This window comes from Sciurus carolinensis, chromosome 18, assembly GCF_902686445.1.
Source record: "Sciurus carolinensis chromosome 18, mSciCar1.2, whole genome shotgun sequence".
Taxonomy (NCBI): Eukaryota; Metazoa; Chordata; class Mammalia; order Rodentia; family Sciuridae; genus Sciurus; species Sciurus carolinensis.
Window position 1 is genome coordinate 32,114,188 of NC_062230.1, and position 22,046 is coordinate 32,136,233.

A 22,046-nucleotide genomic window follows, 5' to 3' on the forward strand; every position below is an offset into this window, starting at 1 on the left:
GCAGCCTCCCCACCTTGGTGCTCACCCTGCCTACCAGTTCCACGACACCCAGCAGCTGGCCTGGCACTCGGCACACTGTGGGTACTGACTGTGACTGATTAAATGAATGAGTCATAACACAAGCTCAATCTTCCACACTGAAACATCCATCAATTTTTAAACTGCTTTGTGGCAAACTCAAAATCTTCATGCGTGGTGAGAATAAGTTAGTTTGGAGATAAAAAGAACCAAAGAAAAAGAATCTTACTTCCTCTTTTCCCATGACAAGGCACTTGGATCTACTACCCTAAAGAAAAGGCAGGAAGGAAGACACAGCAGGTCAGCAAATCTTTGTCCTGACCATAAAGTGGCCCAAAACTTGTGTCCCCAGTCTGTCTCTCTTGTCCCTGTCCCCCACTCTGCCAAAAATGCCCCCTTTCTCCAACCAGCACTCCTGCCTTCCCGTTTCCTTTTGCATAAAGAAAAGAGTGTGCTAGGGCACGGCTCTGGCTTCTGGCTGGGGTGGCCAGGCCCAAGGATGGCCAGGCTCGGGCTGCTGAGCTGCCCGTGAGGCAGGCGTGTGCACGCCTCGCCTCCAGGAGGCAGCCAGCCTGGGTCTGGACCACTTCCGGGTTCCACGCTACCTGTTAATTTGTTTGTCACTGACCCACAAATAGAGGCATCGAATCCATGTGGCTTTAAAACCAGTCAAGGTGGAGGACTCTTGGCTGGGAGTAGGCAGATGGCAAATAAGAGCTTCAAGTTTTCATTTTGTGCTCTGGATATCCCAGAAACCTAGACTATCAGACTTCCGTGAATTCGGTTTTGATGTGTCTGTTTTCCCAAAAGATGATGACAGTCTCAAGGACGATATTCTGGGCACCCATGATGGCAGCAGGCACGTGAGATTACTCATTGAATGTTCCCAATGGATGGACAGATGAGCAGACGTCCAGAGAGACAGACGGATGAATGGACAGTTGGAGGAGGGAAGGGGAGGGTGGGGTGTGAGAAAAATATCTAGTTACTAAGAATGGACCTGTAGTTCCTTTCCAAAGTAATTAAGATACTCAGACAACATATGTGCAAAGACACATCTACAAGGACATTCGCCGCAGCACCATTGACGGCAGTGAGCCTGAGGACGAGGAACGAAATAGCCACACAGAACACAGCACCCAGATGGCGCGGCTACCGGAGGACAGCACAGACCTCCTCTGCCACCAGGTCTCCAGGACAGAACGTCAAGAGCAAGATGCAAGGCAGTGTCCGGGAAGCGACCACTTCCACGGGAAAGCAGGAAGCAGAGTCTGTGTCCTTGGATAGGAGCCATGTGTCTATGGGCACCAGTCATTTTTAGAAACTGCCAATCACAGATGCCTTGGAGGGAAGGATGCCGAGAAGCGAGGGTCAGAAGGGAGCAGAAGATTTGCTTTTCTTCTGTAAAACTCTGTGCCTTTTACATTTTTATCATGTGCAAGTTGTTAACCTTTCAAAAAACAAATGTAACAATCATGTGAGAAGAAAAACATGTCCATAATAGAAAAATCCAGAACAGCGACTGGCTCTGGGAGGGTGGCCACGGGGAACAGCAGGAAGGGGCACAAAGGGACATTCTGGGATGGAGTAAAGTGCTCCATAAAACCTGAAGTGTCTGGAGAAAATGTACTGACGTCTGCAACTTACTCCGAAGTCAATTTTTCAAAAACGATGCAATGATAGGTGTGTGGAAGGGTAGACAGGTGAGTGGCAGGTAAACAATGGATGACGGACGGATGGACGCGGTAATGAGCACAGTAAACACAATGGTGGGACCTAAGTGGCGAGTGCGCAGGTATTCACTGAAAAATTCATTCAGGTAACTGCTTTTAAATTTTCAAACAAGATGTTAGAAAAATAAGTTTTGCTCTACCAGCCTAGAAGAGCAACTGAATCGTTTCTGTCCTCTGTATAGAAAGTGATATAATAGCTCTGCTTACAAAGAGGCTACCAGAGTACAAGGCTTAAAGAAGAGAACAAGTTGCGAAGGGCCCAGGTGGTCACTTCATCCAACTGTGTTCTGGATTCTGAGGTCTGTGTTGGCTCTCGTCACGGTCATGTGCAGTGATTTCTCTCCTTGTCTTAATAATTCTTTAGAAGACTAGCTCTGACTTAGCCGCCTGGCCCTCAGCTAGCCGACACTCCTCTGGCTTCCTTTTTCTCCCATAAATCAGAGTCACACACCGTGCAAGTACCAGGGAGGTGATGAAAGGAAACAGCCTGGGCGCACGTGACCATCGGGAGAGCAGGCCTCACACACCCGTCAACACAACTGACCACACAGTCCTGGCCGTGAAGGCCATTCCCAAGTGAGGGTGGGAGAGGGAGTGGCTTGGAGGACAGTGGCTGGGGCAGGCGGGAGAGCCTGGAGGGCCTTCAGCCAGGGGAAGTGCTGCAGCTCACCCACCAACCAGCTGCCCAGCTGCCCAGTGGAGAAGAGCCGGAGGCAGCGGGACACCAACAGCCCAGGGTTGCTGCTCACACCCGGCTCGGCTCTGACGGGACGCTGCACTAGCCCTGCTGCCGTCCCCTCTCGTAACAGTTAAGGCCCCCCCTGTAAGAAGAGTCTTCAGGTGAGGGATGGGGGCTTCTCAATGCCTCAGTGGACACTGAGGCCCACAACAGGACCTGGCAACAGGACAAAAATGCATGAAAGCAACTGTCTTTCTATCCTGATAGAAAGGTCTGGAAGGATGAGCAGCAAACTCATCTAGGCAGTTATTTTCGGGGAGGGGAACAGAAACAAGGGTGGCAGCCAAAGAGATTTTTAACTCAAAATCTGAAAGTTTACACTGAGAATATAGTTGTGTATGAGAGTGTATTTATATATTATTTCTAAAAAGCAAACAAACAAACCTTTACTCAATACCAACAGCGGCAGTGGGTTGAATGGTAGCCTCCAAAAGGTCACGTCTACATGAAGGCTCAGAACTTACAATGCGATCTCGTGGTCGAGGGGTCTTTGCAGATTCCAGCTGTCCCTATATCCAGTGACGGTCATCCTTTAGAGACACTCAGAGGGCAGGCACACAGGTAGGAGGAGCAGGTAGGAGAAGACAGTGGCCACAAACCAGGGAACACCTGGAGCAAGGGAGCTGGAGGGGACCTAGAGGGATCCCACCCAGAGCTTCCAGGAGAGCAAGGCCTGCTCTGACACCCATTTCAGACCTCTGGCCTCTAGGACTGGGCAGAGCAGGATGCCATTGTACGACCTCACGTGGTGGTCACTCGTTACAGGGGCCCAAGGAACAAACATGATGGCTAACGTCGAGTGGCCTCTTGCCCAACGCCTGAGCCCATTGACATTTCGCACCTGTCATCCTGAGCGGAGGCACCAGGACCACTGTCATTCTGTGGTAGGGATCTGAGATCGAGTCCACTCAGCCAGCTCGAGGGCACAGGGCTCTAAGCAGCACAGCCAGGACTGGAGCCAGGCAATACGCATGCGAGCCCACAGTAGGGCATCAGAGCGCCTCCCAGGAGCACGGCCCTGGGGCCAGGCAGGCCCAGGTTGGCACTAGGACTCACTACTTCCAGCAGGGCACTTGACCGTCGTGGAGTGTCTTACTATTTTCGATTATGAAGCGGGACTGACACTTCTCCACCAGGCTTCTGAGGGAGTCAGTGCCTGGCACAGGGGAGGCGAGCAAGGCAAGGGCAGGCAGCGGGCGCCCCCTCCTGGCACGGCTGGGGTTCCGCGCAGGCAGGCAGGTGTGCTCCAAAGGCTGGGGAGCAGGCAGTTAAGACATTCCTCACGGTGCGCACGATGGCTGCGGGTACGAGTCCACTTCTACGTTCATCCACCCACCCTACCCTGTGCTATGGGCTTCCGGAAATGCCAGAGAGGCGGGCGCAAGGCTGGATGCAAACAGTTGGAGCAGTCCATTAGCCTCAGGAGTGTCGCTGTGCAGCTGAGATTAGGACCCCCAAAGCCGGAGTGAGAGAAACTGCTTGGAGCCGAGTTCTCCGTCCTCAGACACCAAAGGGTCGTGCTCTGGAACCCACCTGCTGTGACCACAGCTCTGAACACAGGCAGTAATTCAAAAACAGCACCTTCCAGAAATGCTCTCACATGAAGGCCAACAGCCTTCACACACCAGGGCCTTCCACCACCAACCAAGAAATGGTCTCTTTGCTGTGGGTGGCCTCCACTGACCAGCGCCGATGATGCAAGAAGCCGTTACCCAAACTCTCAGAGCCACATAGCCCTACCGGGACAAAGTGGTCTGTTTCCAATCTCCTCTGCCAGGGGGCAACAAGGGCGCTCTGCTGATCGGGACGCCAGGCGTGGTGCACCTTGGCCTCCCTTTCAATGCCACACCTCCCCAGGTCCACGTGTCTCCAACGCCTTTGAGCCCTGCAACTCTTGGAGAGGATGCTTGTGGAACCGAGTTGAAGCACCGGGAGGGCCCAGTTCTGGACCCACAACTGCCCCACTCTGCTGGGCCAGCTGGCAGCAGGCAGGCCATCGCCTGCTCCCAGTTCCCATCTCTTCCCCAACAAGGAGGGGGCAAGAGAAAGGGCCGCATCTGGCTGGCCGCTGCCTGGAGTCTGCTCCTCTCCTGGGCAATCATCCCACTGAGATCTGACCCGAGGTGGGCACAAAATGATGTAAACCAGTCAGCACCTCCTGGCCTCCTGGCCATGGCCGCCAGTTCTGAGTTGCTCAGTGCACTAGTCCACTTCAATCAGAGTGGACCGTGGGGTTTCTGCTGGCAACGTAGGGTGAGAATAAAGTCAGGTGCGAGTGGACCAAGGCTCCATGACACGCAGACCGTGGGGTTCACGTGGAACTGCAGCTCACCTGCTTCTAGATTCTCCACAATCCAAGGCAACAGATCCCTCGAGTTTCTGAGTCTCGACTGCCTTCTCTGCATCTTTCCCTGGAGGCGGCCTGAGATGAAAACCAGGAACCCAAGGTCTTTTTGGCTCCCACATTTTATTTTACCTTAGTCTGCAACCTTTCCTAGCAAGACCAAGGCCTAAAAATGAAAACCCCAAAGCAACCCCTCCATCCCGGCTGCCAAGGTGAGATTACGAGCTCGTTCAGGACGCAGAGCACGTAGGTCTGGCTTTGATCCTCAGTTCAAAGCACAGTTCCTGAGACCCAGGGAGCTGAGGAACTCAGCACACGTGAGCTGCAGAAGCATCAGTGAGACGGCGCTTTCGTAGACAAGCACTGACCCTCCGACCAGCACTGTCCCCGCCTCCAGCAGATCCCCAGCACCAATGTCCACTCAGTGCTTCCCATGCCACTTGGCTGAGTCCTTAGAACTCCCGGGAGCCAGCTGCCACATGTGGGAGCACTTCTACTCTCTCCTCCTGGGGTCCAGTAAGACTGCTGACCACCCCACCACCACAGTCAGACGTGTCCATAGGGACTCGCTTTGCTGATGAATTAAAGGGAAGTGATATGTCATTTCTGGGCGCAAGGCTGGATGCAAACAGTTGGAGCAGTCCATTAGCCTCAGGAGTGCCGCTGTGCAGCTGAGATTAGGACCCCCAAAGCCGGAGTGAGAGAAACTGCTTGGAGCCGAGTTGAGACACCATGTGCTCAGTCAAGCTCTCGTCCTTCTACTTAATACCCCAGATGAAAGGATGGTGACAAAAAGAAGCAGAGGCCCTGCCAATCCTTGAAGGACAAGTAACGTGAGGGAGGGGAAACCTGTGTTTTCCATTTATGAAGTTTGGGGGTTACTTGTTACTATAACGTAACGCAATCTATCCTGACTAACATACAACAACCTGCTTTGTAGATGTGAAAACAGACTGAGGGAAATCATCTTGCCTGAAACCACACAGTTACCAAAGCAGAAAGGCTTTTCAGGTCTGGAGAACAGAGAAAGCCCTGATCAGTGTTCCTCAGTTTCTCAGGAGTCGTGACCTTCCTTGGAGCCAGCGAGTTGGGGCTTTGACTGGTAGTCTTGCCCACCGCTCTGGTGGACAACTTCAGGAGCAGACAGGTTCCACTAGCCAGGCCGTCTCTCCCCACAGCTCTCCCCGCTGAGGTCTGGCATGTTCTGAGAGCCACCCCTGCAGGCCTGAGTCCTCTGTGTGACTGATGGATAATTTCATACTCTAATTGGAAAGGGTTTAAAATGAGACATCAGGAAAATCAGGGGCGGGTGACATACTTGACACACTTGCTTCTTATCTTGACAGCAAGTAAAAAAATAAAAACAGCAATGTGACCATCTTAACACAAATAAATTCAGGGCCTCTGTTGTTACGTGGCGCTGGCAGAGAATACCAAGTTTCAGCCAGTGTCAACACGTGTTTTCTGCACGTCCACGGTGGGGATGAATATCCGCCCATTCAACAGTTGCTTAACACCCCGCAGCAGGTATGGGGAGCCCAGTCAAGCACACAGGGACAGACCGGGAAGCAGTAAGTGACCAACACTTTGCTAAGTGATGGTGACTGCTGGGAAGGAAAATGAAGCAGGAGAGAGTCCTTTTATTCAGGACGATGACAGAGTGGCCTTCTACCCCAACTTGGGCCATTTGGAGGCATCATCTGATTTAATTTAAACCTCACAGAACACTCTTTACTGAGCCTAAGCCATCCCACTTAAAGATGGGGACACGAGTACTGAAAAAGGGACTCACCAGCTCCTCACTTACTAGCCTAGGACTTGGGGCATTACCCATCCTACCTGCGCCTTAGTTTCCTCATCTGCAGAATGGAGACAGGAGTACCCACACCTCACGGGCTTGTCACCACATTTACAGCACTCAGAATAGGATTTTGTATATAATAAGTGCTCAATTAATGATACCTGTTATCGTAGACAGAAACATAAATGCCACTTACAATTTTAAGGACTTCATTATTTCAAGGAAAAGTCAAGACAACCATGAGACTAGTAAATGAAGGAACGATGCAGGGCAGGGGGAGAAGATCAAGTAAGGCACAGTGGTGCATGCCTGTAATCCCAGCAGCCTGGGAGGCTGAGGCAGGAGGATCACATGTTCAAGGCCAGCCTCAGAAAGGTAGTGAAGTTCTATCTCCAAATTAAAAAGAAATGGCAATATAGCTCAGCCCTAAAGTGCCCCTGAGTTCAACCCTCATTTCAAGAAAAAAAAAGGATCAAAATATAGCATTAACAGGGTCATTTGGGTTTTTTTTTTTTTTTTTTAAAGACTGAACTAGACCCTGAAGGATGCAGGAAATTGAAAGATTGAGAGGGAAGAAGGAGTCAAAATATACTCGTGAATTAAGGAGGACATCTCAGATTTATCCCACTTACATTAAACAAGTGTACTTTATGTGCATACACATGCACCACACACCTGAATATATATCACGTGCATAAAAACATACCTGGGAGGACGTGCATGGGACCTCTGGGACAGGGACGGCTTGTGTCTGTACCGTACACAACTTGTGCATTATCTGAATTCTTTCAAATAATGTACTTTTATTGTGTTATTTAGAAAAAAAAATTTTTTTTGTACTAGGATAGAGCCCAGAAGTGCTCTGCCTCTATGCTATGTCCCCAGCCCTTTTTAATTCTTATTTTGAGAAGGGGCCTCGCTTAACTGCAGAGGTTGGTCTTGAACTTGAGATCCTCCTGACTCAGCCTCTCAAGTAGTTGGGATTACAGGTATGTGTCACCATGCAGGAAAAAAAAAAAAAAATTAAATCACATCTTTCAAAAGACCAGAGTTGGAAAGCCAAGTGCTGCAAAGTCACATCACGACAGGTGAAGTGCTGGAGGGCAGGACTGTGGGGAAAGAGCAGACACCAGAGGCAGGAACGGGCAGACGTCAGGTCCGGCGGCGGAACTGGTCTCATTTTTAGAACAAAGCTAATATAATGTTTTCCCTCATATCCGATTGTCTTTCTACATAAAATTTGAAATAATACATCAAAACACCAAGTAGGTTTAACATTTCAATCTAAAGTTCATCAAATCTGCAGAAAGAGTATGAATATCTTTATTATGGTCTTTATAACCATAACATAACTTTCCATGCGTAAGTATAATTAAATGCAGTTTTATAATCTTCTTAACTTTAAAAAGAACAATGCCCGTGCAGCGGTACCTGCCTAATCCTAGCAACTAGGGAGGCCAAGGCAGGCAGATCCCAAGTTCAAAGCCAGCCACACCAATTTAGTGAAGTCCTGTCTCTGGGGATGAACAAAGTGGTAAAGTACCCCTGGGTTCAGTCCCCAGTACCAAAAAATAAAAATAAAAAATGAAAAATATCTGCATCAGGGCTGGGGCTCTAGCTCAGTGGCAGAGCGCTTGCCTAGCACATGTGAGGCACTGGGATTGATCCTTAGCGCCACATAAAAATAAGTAAAGGCATGCTGTCCACCTACAACTACAAAAACATTTTTAAAAAAGAAACAACAATGTTTCTGCACCATATAGAGTGACTGGGTCAACAGGTGGCTGCACGCTTAATTCTACTGGGAGAGGCAGAACTTGCAGCTGAGGACATGCAACCCTTGTTGGCAAAAGCAATGACGTTCCTGAAAGGAGGAGGAAGAGGAGGAGAAGGAGAAAGGAAGAAGAAAAAAGGTGAGCATGTTCCCAGAAAAGAAAAACTTCTCAGGGGGGCAGGGTCTAAGGTATTTTCAACTTCATCAGAACCCCTGGCCACATCAGACCTCAAAACACCTGGCTGGCGACATTGGTCACGTCTGAACCCAGGGCCCCTTGCTTTGGTGTAAACAAGGAAACCAGAGCAGCAGCTCTGCGGCTTCCTGGGCAAATCGGCTTGCAGCTCACATACAGGCAGATGGGCAGTAGCAAGGGGACACACCCCACCCCGTCAGGAAGAGGTCATCTCCAGAACAGGTGGGGAATCAGTGGGTGGAATTTATGCCACTAAGTCAGGGATCCGCTTCCCATGGCACATCTGCTCCCAGGGGAACGTGTACTCGGCTCATGTCCAAGAAAAGAGAAAGCAATGACTCTCGGCACAATCTGCTCTGGATCCCACGGAACCACTGCCCAGGGACTTGAACGTCACCAACCACAAAGGCAACACTGACTAGGAGACTCTGCACATTCGCTGCAAGGACAGGATCAGGCCTCTCGAACCAACTGCGAGATGCCCTGAAGCTGCTCACTCCCAACCCAGCCAGTCTAAAGAACGAGGGTTCCTGAGAGAAGGAAGTTGAGAAGGGCGTTAATTTTTCAGGAAAAAGTTCCTTTAAATAGGAAGATTAAGAAGTGGCACGCAGCTGGTGAGGGAGGCGTGACTATGATAAGAGCATGATAAAGACAGCCACACTCTTTTCTGGAGACGGGTGGGTGTTGAACCCAGGAGGAAGTACACGCCACATGTCTAGTTAGAGGGTCTGTGCGTGTGCAGTCCTGCGCTTAGTAGGTATCCTTGGAAATACTGTGTGTTAGTTTAGAAGAAAGAGAAAAAATTAAACTGGGATTTGGATGAATGTGCCTTAGTCAGGAAACTCTGAGGGTGTGGGGGAGATAGAGCAGAAGGGGCCAGACGGGTCCATATTTTGGGAATGACAAAAATGAAATGGCCCAGGGCAGCGCCACACTGCGACCACATGGAGGAAGGGCCACCAAGCCCAGCAGGGGTCTCATGTGGCACGGGCCCTCCCCCAACTTAATCACCAGTTCTGAGTAACCTACCGCTGGGGGCACAGCAGCCAGGGGCTTGAATGGCCCTGAGTGGCAAGGCGGGATGAGGCTGGGAGCAACCTCCATGGAGCAAGGCCAGAGGCAACGTGTCAGATCAATCAGCAGGCCTTGCTTGTGCCACCAGCAGCCTGGGCCACGCTCTCAGGGCTGTAGTTACTCTGAATCTGTGCAGCTGGGTCGGGGGAATCCAGAGGATGAGGACTGAGCACATTTCAGGAACAGCTAAGGCATCTTGGCCGCCGCCGCCCATCATTCCTCCAGCTGCGTGGGCCGTGAGCAGTCAACTCAAGCCCAGCACAAACCCCTCCTCTGGAGCACAGAGGCGAGGTGAAATGTCAGGCGCAGTGGCCTCAGAATGCCGGCGTATCTGCTCAGAAGCAGTGGCAGGGACGATCTCAGAATCGTCTCTCTGGACTGTCTCCACCCCCCAAACCCCAACACCGTCAAAACAGAGATGGTGTTGCACAAACGTGTCCTGGATGTTGGCCTCCTCAAGGGCAGAGGCCCGATCTTCCATGCCTGCTGCACATAAAGCAGTCGAGGAGACAGGAGTGAGCGACAGGGGGCACAGGCGGGACAGCACAGCTCCCCCCACTCCTGGCTGACGTCGCCTGCGTGCTGAGCTCGCGGACCTGATGGCTCCGTCTGCCAGTGCGTCCTGTCTGCTCTTCAAGGAGGGGATTTTCAAAGCTCCACTCTTAAGCCTTCAGCCAGGCTCTGCCTGCCTCAACCCACCCCGGCCCCTGGGGGCTCCACGGGAGCAAGGACCGTGGGAACAAGCAGAACCCAGGGGCCCTCAGCACGGAGGCCCGACATTCAGCAGCCCCGGAGTCCACTGGTATCAAAGGTATGCGACTGACCACTTGGGGTCTCTGCCCCTTGACAGAAAAACAGCTGGGCCTGAAGGGGGGCTTTCATCCCCTGGTACCGAGAGGTTTAAAGTGGGTTCTGTAAGCATCTTTCCCGATCATTCTGTGTCAGAAACTAATTTCTGAGTTAAGCCTCTATGTGAGATATATTTTTAGCAGCTTCTCTTAAATGGCACTTTTCAAAATAATCTCTTCCAACACGGTAGACGAATAAAACCTGGATGTCCAAGTGCTGAATTAAGAAGCCTCTTAAAATTTGGAACGCCATGTTTAGAGCTGCCATGGGACCACAGACAATTTGGTACTTGATCATTAGACATTCCGGCAAGTGCCACCCAACTGAAAAATATATTTCCTATTAAGCTTCCATATTTAAATAGCATCAGCCCTCAAATGAGATCGCTCCCTCTGAAGGCTTTAAAGCATTTTATTCGGAAGTGAACCTTATTACAAAACTTGCGATGGGGTTTTTCCATTTCTCTCACCCGAGTCTTAAATGACTCGTCTTTCTCTCCCACCAGCCAGGCATTCCTACAGGAGGGAAGCGTCCTGTGGACACGCCAGGCTGCTCACAGAAGCACTAACAGAGCCTCTTGCCCAGCAGGATGGGAGGGTGTCTTTCTGGATAATCCAAACGCAGGTCAGCAGGGTTACCACGGATACTGCAGGCGCAGGTCGGGTCCACACAGTGTACGCGCCAGGCTCTAAGGAGGGACCTGAAACGGTCCCTGCCTCAGGGAAGGCTTCAGTCCGCAGGGAGACACAACAGTCAACACAAAACGCTGCACAGCTGTGCCCCAGACACAGGCCAGCCCCTCGCAGGGAGGGCAGGGGTAGGAGCCCACAAGGGGGTTCCCGGAAGCTGATCCTACACACCCTGCTTCACTGAATTCCGCTCAAAAGCATGAAGGTCTTGGACCATCAAAAGGATAAGGGAAGATGTGCAGGTTTTTGGGGTGCCTGCAGTGAACAGCAATAACTGCCGTGCTGCACAGCAATGGAAGTGTTTGTTAAACGAGAGATGATGGAGCAGGAGGCGGGGACAGAGGAGGCCCAGGCATGGGGGAAAACAGAGGCAAAGAGGTGGACATCAGCAGGAAGTGAGAGGGAGGAACAGAAATAAGACAAAGAAGGAAAGTAGCAGAGAGAGAAAAACAAAGGATAAGATAGAGGCAGACAGAAAGGAATAAAAGAACTAGATATGGACGAAAGAAAAACAGAAAAAGGAGAGTATCACAGAAAGCCAGTAAAAGCTGCTCACGGGAACCAATGTCAAGAGGCTGAAAGGGCCTGGGGAGTCCAGTGCTGTTAGGTCAAGGCCCAGGCACCTGAGGAGGAGAGGAGAGGGCATTCAGATCCAGGATGGATACCTGGTGGCTGCTCACCCCCAGTGGACTATGGGTAGGCCAGTGTACCCCAAGGCCATTCTAGGTCACCTCCTCTCCTCCTGGCCCTGCAGATTCAGAGCCAGGACAGGCCCACAAGATACAGCAAGCTTTGCTGAGCACCCTGCTAGCAGGCATGTCGATAACTTGACATTTAACTGTGCCCAGCTTTTCCAAATGCATTCCCGAGAACACAGTTCCATGGACATCTTAGAAGACATTCCTTGGGCAAATAATTTGGGAAATGCTGCTGCATTGGGCACAAGGCACCTCGTGCATAACCTCTCTGGGAGGTCCTGCAGGAAAGCCTATGGCTCTACCTTTTTAAAAATGATTTATCTTTCTATTTATTTGTATTACTTTGATTCTGTCAGGGCAGTCTGAGGTGGCTGGATGGGGGCAGGGCACAGGCAGCCCCCACACCCACCAGGAACAACGCAGCCCGCGCACGACGGAAAATCAGGCACTGACAGACAAACCCCATGGCACCTCGCAATCACCCGATGGTCAGCAGAGTCCCCAGCCAATCCCAGGAGGACACAGGTCCTCAAGTTTCCCCTGCCCACCCCGGACTACAAAAGGGCCATCCAGCCGGGGCTGCAGCGCGACTTCCCCAGCCCTCACCCTGGAGGACCAGTGAGCCTCGCCCACAAGCTGTGCCATTAAAGTTCTTTTCTAATTACATCTGGCCTATCTGTCCTTCGGTTACCTCCATCTGATCTTACAGATTCACTGTACATAGTGAGGTACAATCTTCATTTTTCTGGTTGTACACGAAGTAGAGTCGCTCCATTTGTGTATCATACATGTACATAGGGTAATGATGTTTGTCTCATTCTATTATCTATCCTTCCTCCCACCCCACCCCACCCTTCATTTCCCTCTATACAATCCATCCTTCCTCCATTATTGCATCCCTCCCCATTAAGTATCATCATCCACTTATCAGAAACATTATTTGGCCTTTGTTTTTTGGGGATTGGCTTATTTCATTTAGCATGATATTCTCCAACTCCACCCATTTATCTGCTAATGCCGAATTTTATTCTTCTTTATGGTTGAGTAATATTCCATTGTGTACATATACCACAGTTTCTTTATCCATTCATCTATTGCAGGGCATCTAGGTTGGTTCCACAATCTAGTTATTGTGAATTGAGCTGCTATAAACATCGATGTAGCTGTGATTCATTTGGAAGAATAAGAGACCCAGAATAGCCAAAGCAATCCTTAGTAGGAAGAGAGAAGCAGGGGTATGACAATACCAGACCTTCAACTACACTACAGAGCAACAGTAACAAAAACGGCATGACATTGCACCAAAATAGACAGGCAGACCAATGGTACAGAGCAGAGGACACAGAGACACACCCACACAAATACAGTTATCTCATACTAGACAAAGGTGACAAAAACATACAATGGAGAAAAGAGTGCCTCTTCAACAAATGGTGCTGGGAAAACTGGCAATCCATATGCAGCAGAATGAAACTAAACCCCTATCTCTCACCCTGCACAAAACTCAACTCACAATGGATCAAGGACCTTGGAATCAGACCCGAGACCCTGCACCAAATAGGAGAAAAAGTAGGCCCAGATCTTCATCATGTCGGCTTAGGACCAAACTTCCTTAACATGACTCCCGAAGCACAAGAAATAAAAACAGAAATCAATAAATGTGATGGATTCAAACTAAAAAACTTTCTTAGCAAAGGAAACAAACAACAATGTGAAGACAGAGCCTACAGAGTGGGAGAAAATCTTTGCCACAACACACACTTCAGATAGAGCACTGATCTCCAGAATCTATGAAGAACTTACACCAAAAATACAAAGAACCCAATCAATAAATAGGCTAAGGAAATGAGCAGACGCCTCGATCTGCCTTTAATCCACGTTTTGAGCACATCCCACCCTAGGCCCCTCCCCCAGCAGGGACCAAGCGTGCCACCCTCTGAATCGCTCTTCTGCTTTCAGAGAATAGCTGTCTCCAGATTCAAGTTTCCAAAGAACCCTTTCAATATCAAGACAAATGACCCACATGACTGACTAACAAGAACTCAGAGGTACGTGTGAGCAGGAGGGACAGGCGCCTTGGGGAGCTCTCCCAGAGATCCACAGGGTCCTGCCTGGGGCCTGGCAGGCCCCCAGCTTTCCCTGGACGGGAGAGGAGCAGCTGGGCATGGGTGAGCAGCCTGGGGCGCGGCCTGGGAGCCCTGGGCTCCATTCTGTGCTACCCTGAAGCCCAAGCCTGTGGAGTCATGAGACCACTCCAAAAAAAATCGAAAACCAACCTACCCAGTCAATGACCCGGGGCTGTTCAGGCGAGAGGATAAAAATGCACACCAACACCATCCACGCAGCAAAGGGTGGGGAGCAGGTGAGGAAGAGTGAGGGACCAGCCAGCTGCACCCAGGTTGCGAGTCGGGGCAGATACCCCACAGACCTGGAGCCGTGCCACACTGGGTCCTTTTATTTTTCTTTTGTACCAGGGATTGTACTCCAGGGGTGCTTAACCACACAGACACACCCACAGCCCTTTTTATTATTTATTATTTTGAGCCAGGGTCTTGCTAAGTCAGCGAGGCTGGCTTTGAACTTGCCATCCTCCTGCCTCAGCCTCCCAAGCCCCTGGGGTTACAGGTGTGTGCCACCACACCTGGCCAGGTCGCTCTTCTGCTTCAGTGGAGGTGATCAGAAATGGGACAGGAAAAAGAACACTCCCCTGAGTGGGCAGACAGAAAAGGAAGCCAGCCTCCCCCGACACAGGGAAGCCATGTGCTTCCCCTGGGGAGAGCCTGGGTTTAATGAGCTGCTTCGCCTCTGCCTTCCACCACTGTGACTTTAATTGACCTCTACGACTTGCAGTCTCTACAAGGTTCTCGTTCCCTGTCTCCATTTATTATTCAAACTAGAAGCTGTTCTCCCAGAGTGTAATCAAATCCTGCTACAAGGTTTAAAAAAAAACTGCAGCATTCATTCACATCTTATACCAGAGGGGAAAAAATAATGAGAACAGAGTCCTAAAAATACCTATATTCAAAAAAAAAAAAGGAAAAAAAAAAAAAAAAATCAACCCTTAATCCCAGATTCCTTCTTAAAATAACCGAGCTTACAGTATATGACGCTGAAAGAGGAAACTGTCCCTGCTCCACCCTGTTCTTAATTATCGTTGGGCCTATGCAGTCAACTTCTGCTCTATGAAAATGAAGTCATCAAGAGATATTAATTGAGCACCTACTACTCACCAGGCACAGGACCATGCACAGGGGTTCAGCGATGAAAATGGGGTGGGCCCTCGTCACCGGTCTATACCTGACTCACTGGCAGTATCCCGTGGAACCGCCTATGTGGCTGGGGTCAGGTTCATGCCCACTTGACAGAAGAGGAAACTGAGGTTTCCAAATAAGAACATAGGCTTGACCCTCGAGTCCCTGGAATCCTTTGGTGCCTGGGGGGAGTCTAGTCACCCCGCCAGAGAGGCAGGCCGACTGGAAAGGGAAGGAGGAGAGCGGTGATCCCAACACACCTCTGACAAGGCAGAGAAGAGAAGCCTCGGGAACTCACACTGGGCTGGAAATGGCCTCCTTCCTTCTACCCTGGCTCTTGACTCTGGGGAGAGGGCCAGGGCAGGCCTGAGGCAATAATGACAAGGCCAAGGGTGTCCCTGGGGAGCCATGGAAATGGCCGGCTCTTCCCAACAGCCTCCAGGTCCTCAATGACCATCTCAATCTTCCTGCCTCTGGCTGTCACAGCCTGCCTGCAGGGAAGGGAGTGACAACCAGAGGCACCCCTGCGCGAGTGGCTGTCCTGGGCCTGGTTCAGGCTGAAGCAGGGGAGCACAGGGAAACCTAGACACCTCCTGACCGTCCACTCCAAGAGGCGACCACAAATGCTGAGCGCCTACCACGTGGACCACTGGGATCTGAGGAAGCAGAATGAAGCCTGGCGTGACCGGTGATGGAGCAACGTGAAGTTCACCCCGACGGGAAGGGAGGGACCCGCGTCAACACGCCCAGTGTGGAGAGCTCACCTTGCCGGGGCATCGGGGAGGTTTCCTGAGGATGCCTGAGTAGATTGGGGTGGTGGGGGGTCCCCTAGGCCCAGAGTGGCGTCCCAGGCAGAGGGAGCAAGAAAGGGAAGGCCCAGCACCACAAGGGGCGCGGGAGGAGGTGTCGTGGGGCTGAGCCCTGGGGTGTCACAAGGCCACATCCGTAAGAGGACAGCACCTTTGGTGTATGCCTGACACACTGTTGGAACCTGTTAAACTGTGGCCTCTGGAAAGGACTGTGCTGCAGCAGGTGGAGGGAACTGGGTGTTGTGACAGCCCCTCCCAATGCCAAGATCCTGCAGGGCAAGAGCTGGGCCTTGGCCCAGAAGACCTGAGCCCCAAGCCCACCGAGAACCTTCCAGCCTCCATGCAGCACTCCCGGGGCTGCCAGTCCAGCCCTGCTGCAAAGGGAGAAGGGGGAATCCACAGGAGCATCAGAGAATGAGGTCTGCACATAAGTGAGACAAAGAGATCTCCCAAGTACTTGCTAAATGAGGAAAAAGTAACAGAAAGAACAATGGACTCAGCAGGCTGGAGGCGAGGAGGCTGAGTGCAGACCGACTCAGGCTGCTCACCTCTGCACAGATAAACCCAGGCCTCCTAACACTTCTCGCCTCTGGGTAGAAAAATCAGGGGCCAGGGTGAAGAGGTTTATTTTTCACTGAAAACCTTTTTTAACTAGTTGACGTTTTTAGCCTGTGTAAAATAAGATTTGTCAAGAGTCCAAAAATTTGATACTTTCTCAACTGTTAAAAAAAATAAAATCTAATCTCTTAAGTCAGACCCAGATCTGCCACTTCTCACTGTGGAATGCTGGGTGAGTCACCTTATTTCTGAGCCTCAGTTTCTTCTTCTGCTAAATGGGAATCATAAATAATTACTTATAGGGTGGATGAGGGTTGAATATAGCCCCACTGCTTAAAAGTATGTAGTCAAATTTTTGGCCGACAGCAGTTACCCAGTAAACATCAGCAGTTGCTTGCTGTTGTTCACACTGAGAAGGGGGCACCCCAAGTGGCTCTCTGAAGATGCACACATGGTGCATAGTCATCGACGTGCTCTCAGCGTAAGCGAGACCACAGGTCCAGTGGCCCACGCTGCGGAACGGAGTCACTGCCTGATTCCCGCCTACCCACAGGGCCTTGCCCACAAGGCCTACCTTGGGGGGGCTGGAACACTCGGCACTGGTAGAGACATGCCCCCGAGCCTGCCCCACCAGGACTCCTGAACCCCACGACCCCACTGCACGTTCTCAGCGACAGGGCTGCAGACACGTTGAAAGGCAGCGCCAAGTGAGACACTGCCCAAGTCTTCAATGTGGACCTGGGTGGAAGCCTCCGCAGAGATACCCTGGGAAGGACGAAGGCTAACGCAGGGACCCTCCTCACCCCTGCTCCCACAGTTCCCTGGCCTAGGTGCAGCACGGAGAGGGAAGACGGACCTCGGATCTGAGCTGAACCCAGCTCGTGCACACTCACTCCGACTGGCGCCTCTCAGAACCTCAGAGAAGCTGCGAACAGGGGTGTCACTCCCTCAAAGGGGGGCACGTCCCAAATGTGCTCCCCCCAGGTAAACCCAGAACTCCCTCAGTGAAGTCCACGAAGACACCTGCAAGGTCTGGGAACGGCCAGGAACTAAGCAGCGCGCACCGTCAGGGGTGTCTGCTGAGCTGCAGCCAACGGGCAGGGGTCACTCACAGGCTGGCCCTGCAGAACAGGCGGCTCCAAGGCTTCCCCAGGCCAGCGCTCCACCCACGAAGCTGCACAGCCAGAACCCACACCTGACACTCACAGGCTGCGGAGCGAGGGACAGAGGAATGCTGTGAGCACCAGCGGGCGGAGGCAGCGAGCCCTGCGGGACCCAGAGGGTGAGAGGCCCAAGCCTCAACACCGAAGGTGGGCAGAACGGGGGCAGGAGCACGAGATTTCAAGAGACTTTGGAGGCACGTCACCCAGTCACAGCATGTGAACTTTATTAGGATCCTGACTAGTGCAAACAAACCTAAATTTCTGAGAAAACTGGAGACTGACTATTTTAGGTTGCAGACACAATGCCTTTAATTTATTTATTTTTACATGATGCTCGGGCTCCAACCCAGTGCCTCACAGATGCTGGGCAAGCGCTCTGCCTCTGGGCTACGACCACAGTCCGAATGCAGACTACTGAACACTGCTTGGATATTTATCGTATTAGGAGATCACTGGCAGACTGAAATATCTGTAAATCAAAGAATATGAAAGGCTATGCACCTGACCCGAGCGGGCGGGCTGAGTGCGCAGGAATGAGAACGGCCCTGAGTCCACACTGCAGAAGCTGCAGAAGGGCACGTGAGTTCCTCAGGTCCGTCTCCTCGAGTTCATGTGTGTTAGAAATTCTCACCATGACTGAAAGTGAATAATCAAGCCACAGGCTGAGGGGATGTTTACAAAATGTGTAACGGGAAAATGTACGAAAAGAACTGCTAGGAGTCAGTAAGGAAGCAAGTAATCCAAGAGAAAAATGGGCAAAGCTATGAAAAACCAGTCATAAGAGTGGAAACCAAAACGGAAAGCAGCCGATGAAAGGGTGGCCAATGTCCCTGGGGCCAAGAAACAGCTGAGACACTCTCACACACGAGCGCTGGTGGGTGTGGAAGCATTGGCAGAGGTCTAGCATGGCCTGGAGGATCACGGGTGGGTGCGTCTACCTTACAAGATGGTAGAACTCAAAAAAGTCCAAGATGCCAAACTTAGCAACTCCACACCTCGCCACTTACAGAAACAGGTGTAAGATGCACCTGGGAAGTGACGACAAATGGCTGCTAATGTCACAAAGAGAGGGACGGCAGACCTCACACCTCTCCTCACATAAAACTCCACCCCAGCATGGAGCTATGTCACCAGCAAACTTAAACCTGAATCCAGCCTCCAGTTCAAGGGCCAACCTAAGGAAACACAGGAAGGAGCATAAGCGAATGACACCAGAGACGCAGCAGGGAGGTTCAGGGGTGAAAGCTGTGAGGCAAACGACCCAGGGTCTTCAGTGAGCAGGTTGAGGGGAGCCGGGGGGGGGGGAGAGGAGGGGGGGAGGAAGAAGGGGGAGGAGGGGGAAGAAGGGGAGGGGGGAGGGGGAGAGGGGGGAAAGCGAGGGGGGAGGAGGAGAGGAGGGGGAGGAGGGGGGGAGGAGGAAAGGAGGGGGAGGAGGAGAAGACACTAAAAGAAACACGAGGGTGCAGTTGAACACAGACAGAAGGTAGAATGATAGGTTCCCCAGCTTGGGGAGGAGAAAGGAGTCAATATTTAATGGCGACAGTTTCAGCTGGAAAACAGGTGGTCACCGCCTAACACATGGATGGACTGAATTACACACTTAAAAATGGTCAGGATGGGGCTGGGGCTGGGGCTCAGGGGTAGAGCGCTGGCTTCACATGTGTGAGAAACTGGGTTTGATTCTCAGCACTACATATAAATAAATAAAAATCCACTGACAACTAAAAAGTATTTTTAAGAAATTGTCAGGATGGTGCATGTTATGTTTTATATATTTCACAGTATTTTTTTAAATGATGAAAGAGGAAGACATGTAAGGGATGTACTAGCCAATTACAACATGTGACCCTCATATGGATCCTGAATAAAAAAGATTATAAAATGATGGAAATTTGAACACTAACATTTGATGATAAACAGGAATTGGTAATTGGGGGCCGTAATGAGAGTGCATTTAAGTTTTCTAACTTTTAGACACATGTAGTGTAGTCTACAGATTAAATAATGCCCAGGGTTTAATTCAGGTACCGAGAAGGAAACAAACAGGAAGCTTGAAAGGAGCCTGGCCCTGACCGAGCACAGCACCACCGATGGACGTGTACAGGCATCCAGTCCCCTGCTCCCTGTGGGCCTCTGCCTCCAGCCACTTCACACAGTCCTCAAGCGTTTAAATGAAGAAGCTGCAGCCTGTGGGCACCTGAGGACCAGGGCTGGAAGGCTCACGGCATCAGGCCGCAATCGTAAGATACAGGGAACAACCTGTGCCCCCAGGGGACACTGACAACGTCAGAAGCCGTCTGTGGTTGTCCCTCTTCTGGGGCGTGGAAGCCGGAGACCCCCAGTGCAGGAGGCAGCCCCCATGAGGAGGAGCCACGTGGCTCAGGACAGCAGCAGTGCTGGGCTGGGAAATGCGCATGCCCGATGGTGGACTGTGCTCCTCAAACCAGGACACCGAATTAAAAACGGAAAAGCAGCATGCGGTACCGTGAGGACGCAAGCCCGGGCTGCTGGTGGAAATTTGTGTAGCGAGGTAGGGACAGGGAGGGCGAGGCTCGAGCCGCCCTCAGAACAGAGAACGCAGAGCGTGGCTGTACACGTGGGGCCGCGCCACTCATGCCCCTTCTGCCCACAGAGGAGCCGTGTGCAGAGGTCACACGGACACGCTGGCCGGGGGGGACGCGGAGGCCGTTCCTGGAGTGCCCGTGCTCTCCCACAGCCTGGACGGCCCCGGAAGTGGACACACCAACACAAGTGGGGCTGTGGGCAGCGGAGGCCAGGGAGACGGGAGGAGGGCAGGCGGCAGGGCTGGCCTGCCAGCTGGGAGCACTCACCGGGCCCCGCAGGTCGATGAGCTCCTGCCTCATCTGGGACACCAGGGCTTCCTTGGCCACCAAGGCCCTGTGCAGTCGCTCGTTGAACTCGATCAGCTCCCCATGCATCTCTGCCACCTGGAAGAGACAAGCACCGCACCTTAACACCCAGAGCAGACCTTCCCCATGACCTGTCCCTCCTGCTCCGCACCCTCATTCCCACTGCGGGTCAGCAGTGCCAGGGCTGGAGACGAGGCGCGCTTACCTATGAGCAGGTAAATCTGCCCATAAGTGGAATGTGGTTTGACTTGCTTGAAACACTTTGGAGGTGCCAGTCCATAGTTCATGGTCTGCTGAGATCTTGGAACTCAGGCTCAAGTTTTTAACTCTTTTTCTAGCAAAGGTGTTTTCCCCCTAAGCTGTATCGTGTGTCAAGAATTTCCCTGCTAACAGCACAATGAGAGTGACAGCACTGTTCTGACACCAGGAACGCAGAGCTAGAGTCTTCTCCAGGACGGTGCCAACTATGGCGACAGACACAGCAGCCAGGGCACAACGACGTCCCCGTCACTGCATGCAGGATACGCCCCAGCACATGCACGTCCTGGCTTTGTCACAGGAGCTCTGGGAGGCAGGGACGGTGCTCCCGCCTTACAGCAGGAGAACCTGCATATCAGGAGTCTAAGGAGCTGGTTCAAGAACGTGCAGTCAACAAGGGGCAGGCGAGAGCCCTGGCTGTGCCCTAAGATCCTGCCACACGGTGCCTCCACGCGCCATTCGGGCCCGGGGTGAGTAGCTTCTCCAAACTCAACGATGCAGTCCAATTTATTTGGGTGGATCTTGAATAAATAAAATGGAGGTGGCTATAGGGTGGCCCATGACCAACGTACAGCTACTCAGCTACAGTTTCTTTAAACGCCATAGAACATGAGATGTCATCCTGCATGCTGCCCCAGAAACCTGCAAGAAGACTCCGACAAGCACCTGAGAGGGAAGCCCGGGGAACACGAGGTCAGGCAGACCCCGGCCCCGGCCCGCCCAGGAGCTCAAGCCCTGGATGCAGCACAGGCGTCACTGCGGTGATGCTGGCCTCTTGGAAAAGGTCACGGGAGATAAAAACACTGTCGGAATGAGGAAGGGACACAGAAGCAACTCTGTGGGCCGACAAAAGGGGGCCACTAAGCTGGGTCTCACCGAGGACAAGAGGCACCGGCCTGGCCCAGGCGCTTCCCTCCCATTGTTCCACTTCCCTTCCTTTGGATTCCCAGCAGTGAGCACGCTCTTGGTTATCAGCGAGACAGACTGAAACTCTTTAAGGAATTAAACTCCTTAAAGGTTGATATTCTTCACCTGAAACAAAAGGAACCCCTGTGTGATCAGCATGAGATGCATCCGGCTCCTCTCACTGGACTGCTTTTGTCAATTCCAACCCACTTCTTGTCCCCAGGGTGCCCCCAAACCATGTGAAACGTCAAGTGAAATGGCCGACCGATAGTGCAAGAAGCGCACAAGCAGCCAAGGACACTAAGTCACGGAGCCT

At 51.8% G+C, this 22,046-nt stretch overlaps 1 protein-coding gene across 3 annotated transcripts in view; it reads right to left on the minus strand.

Moving 5' to 3' along the window:
* Nucleotides 1–22,046, minus strand: part of Snx29 (sorting nexin 29) — a 394,118-nt gene that overhangs the window by 105,700 nt on the left and 266,372 nt on the right. For all 3 annotated transcript variants that reach the window (XM_047532903.1, XM_047532904.1, XM_047532905.1), the window contains one exon: nt 20,528–20,644. In XM_047532903.1, the coding sequence (XP_047388859.1) occupies nt 20,528–20,644 (117 nt within the window). The remainder of the gene's footprint in view (nt 1–20,527; nt 20,645–22,046) is intronic.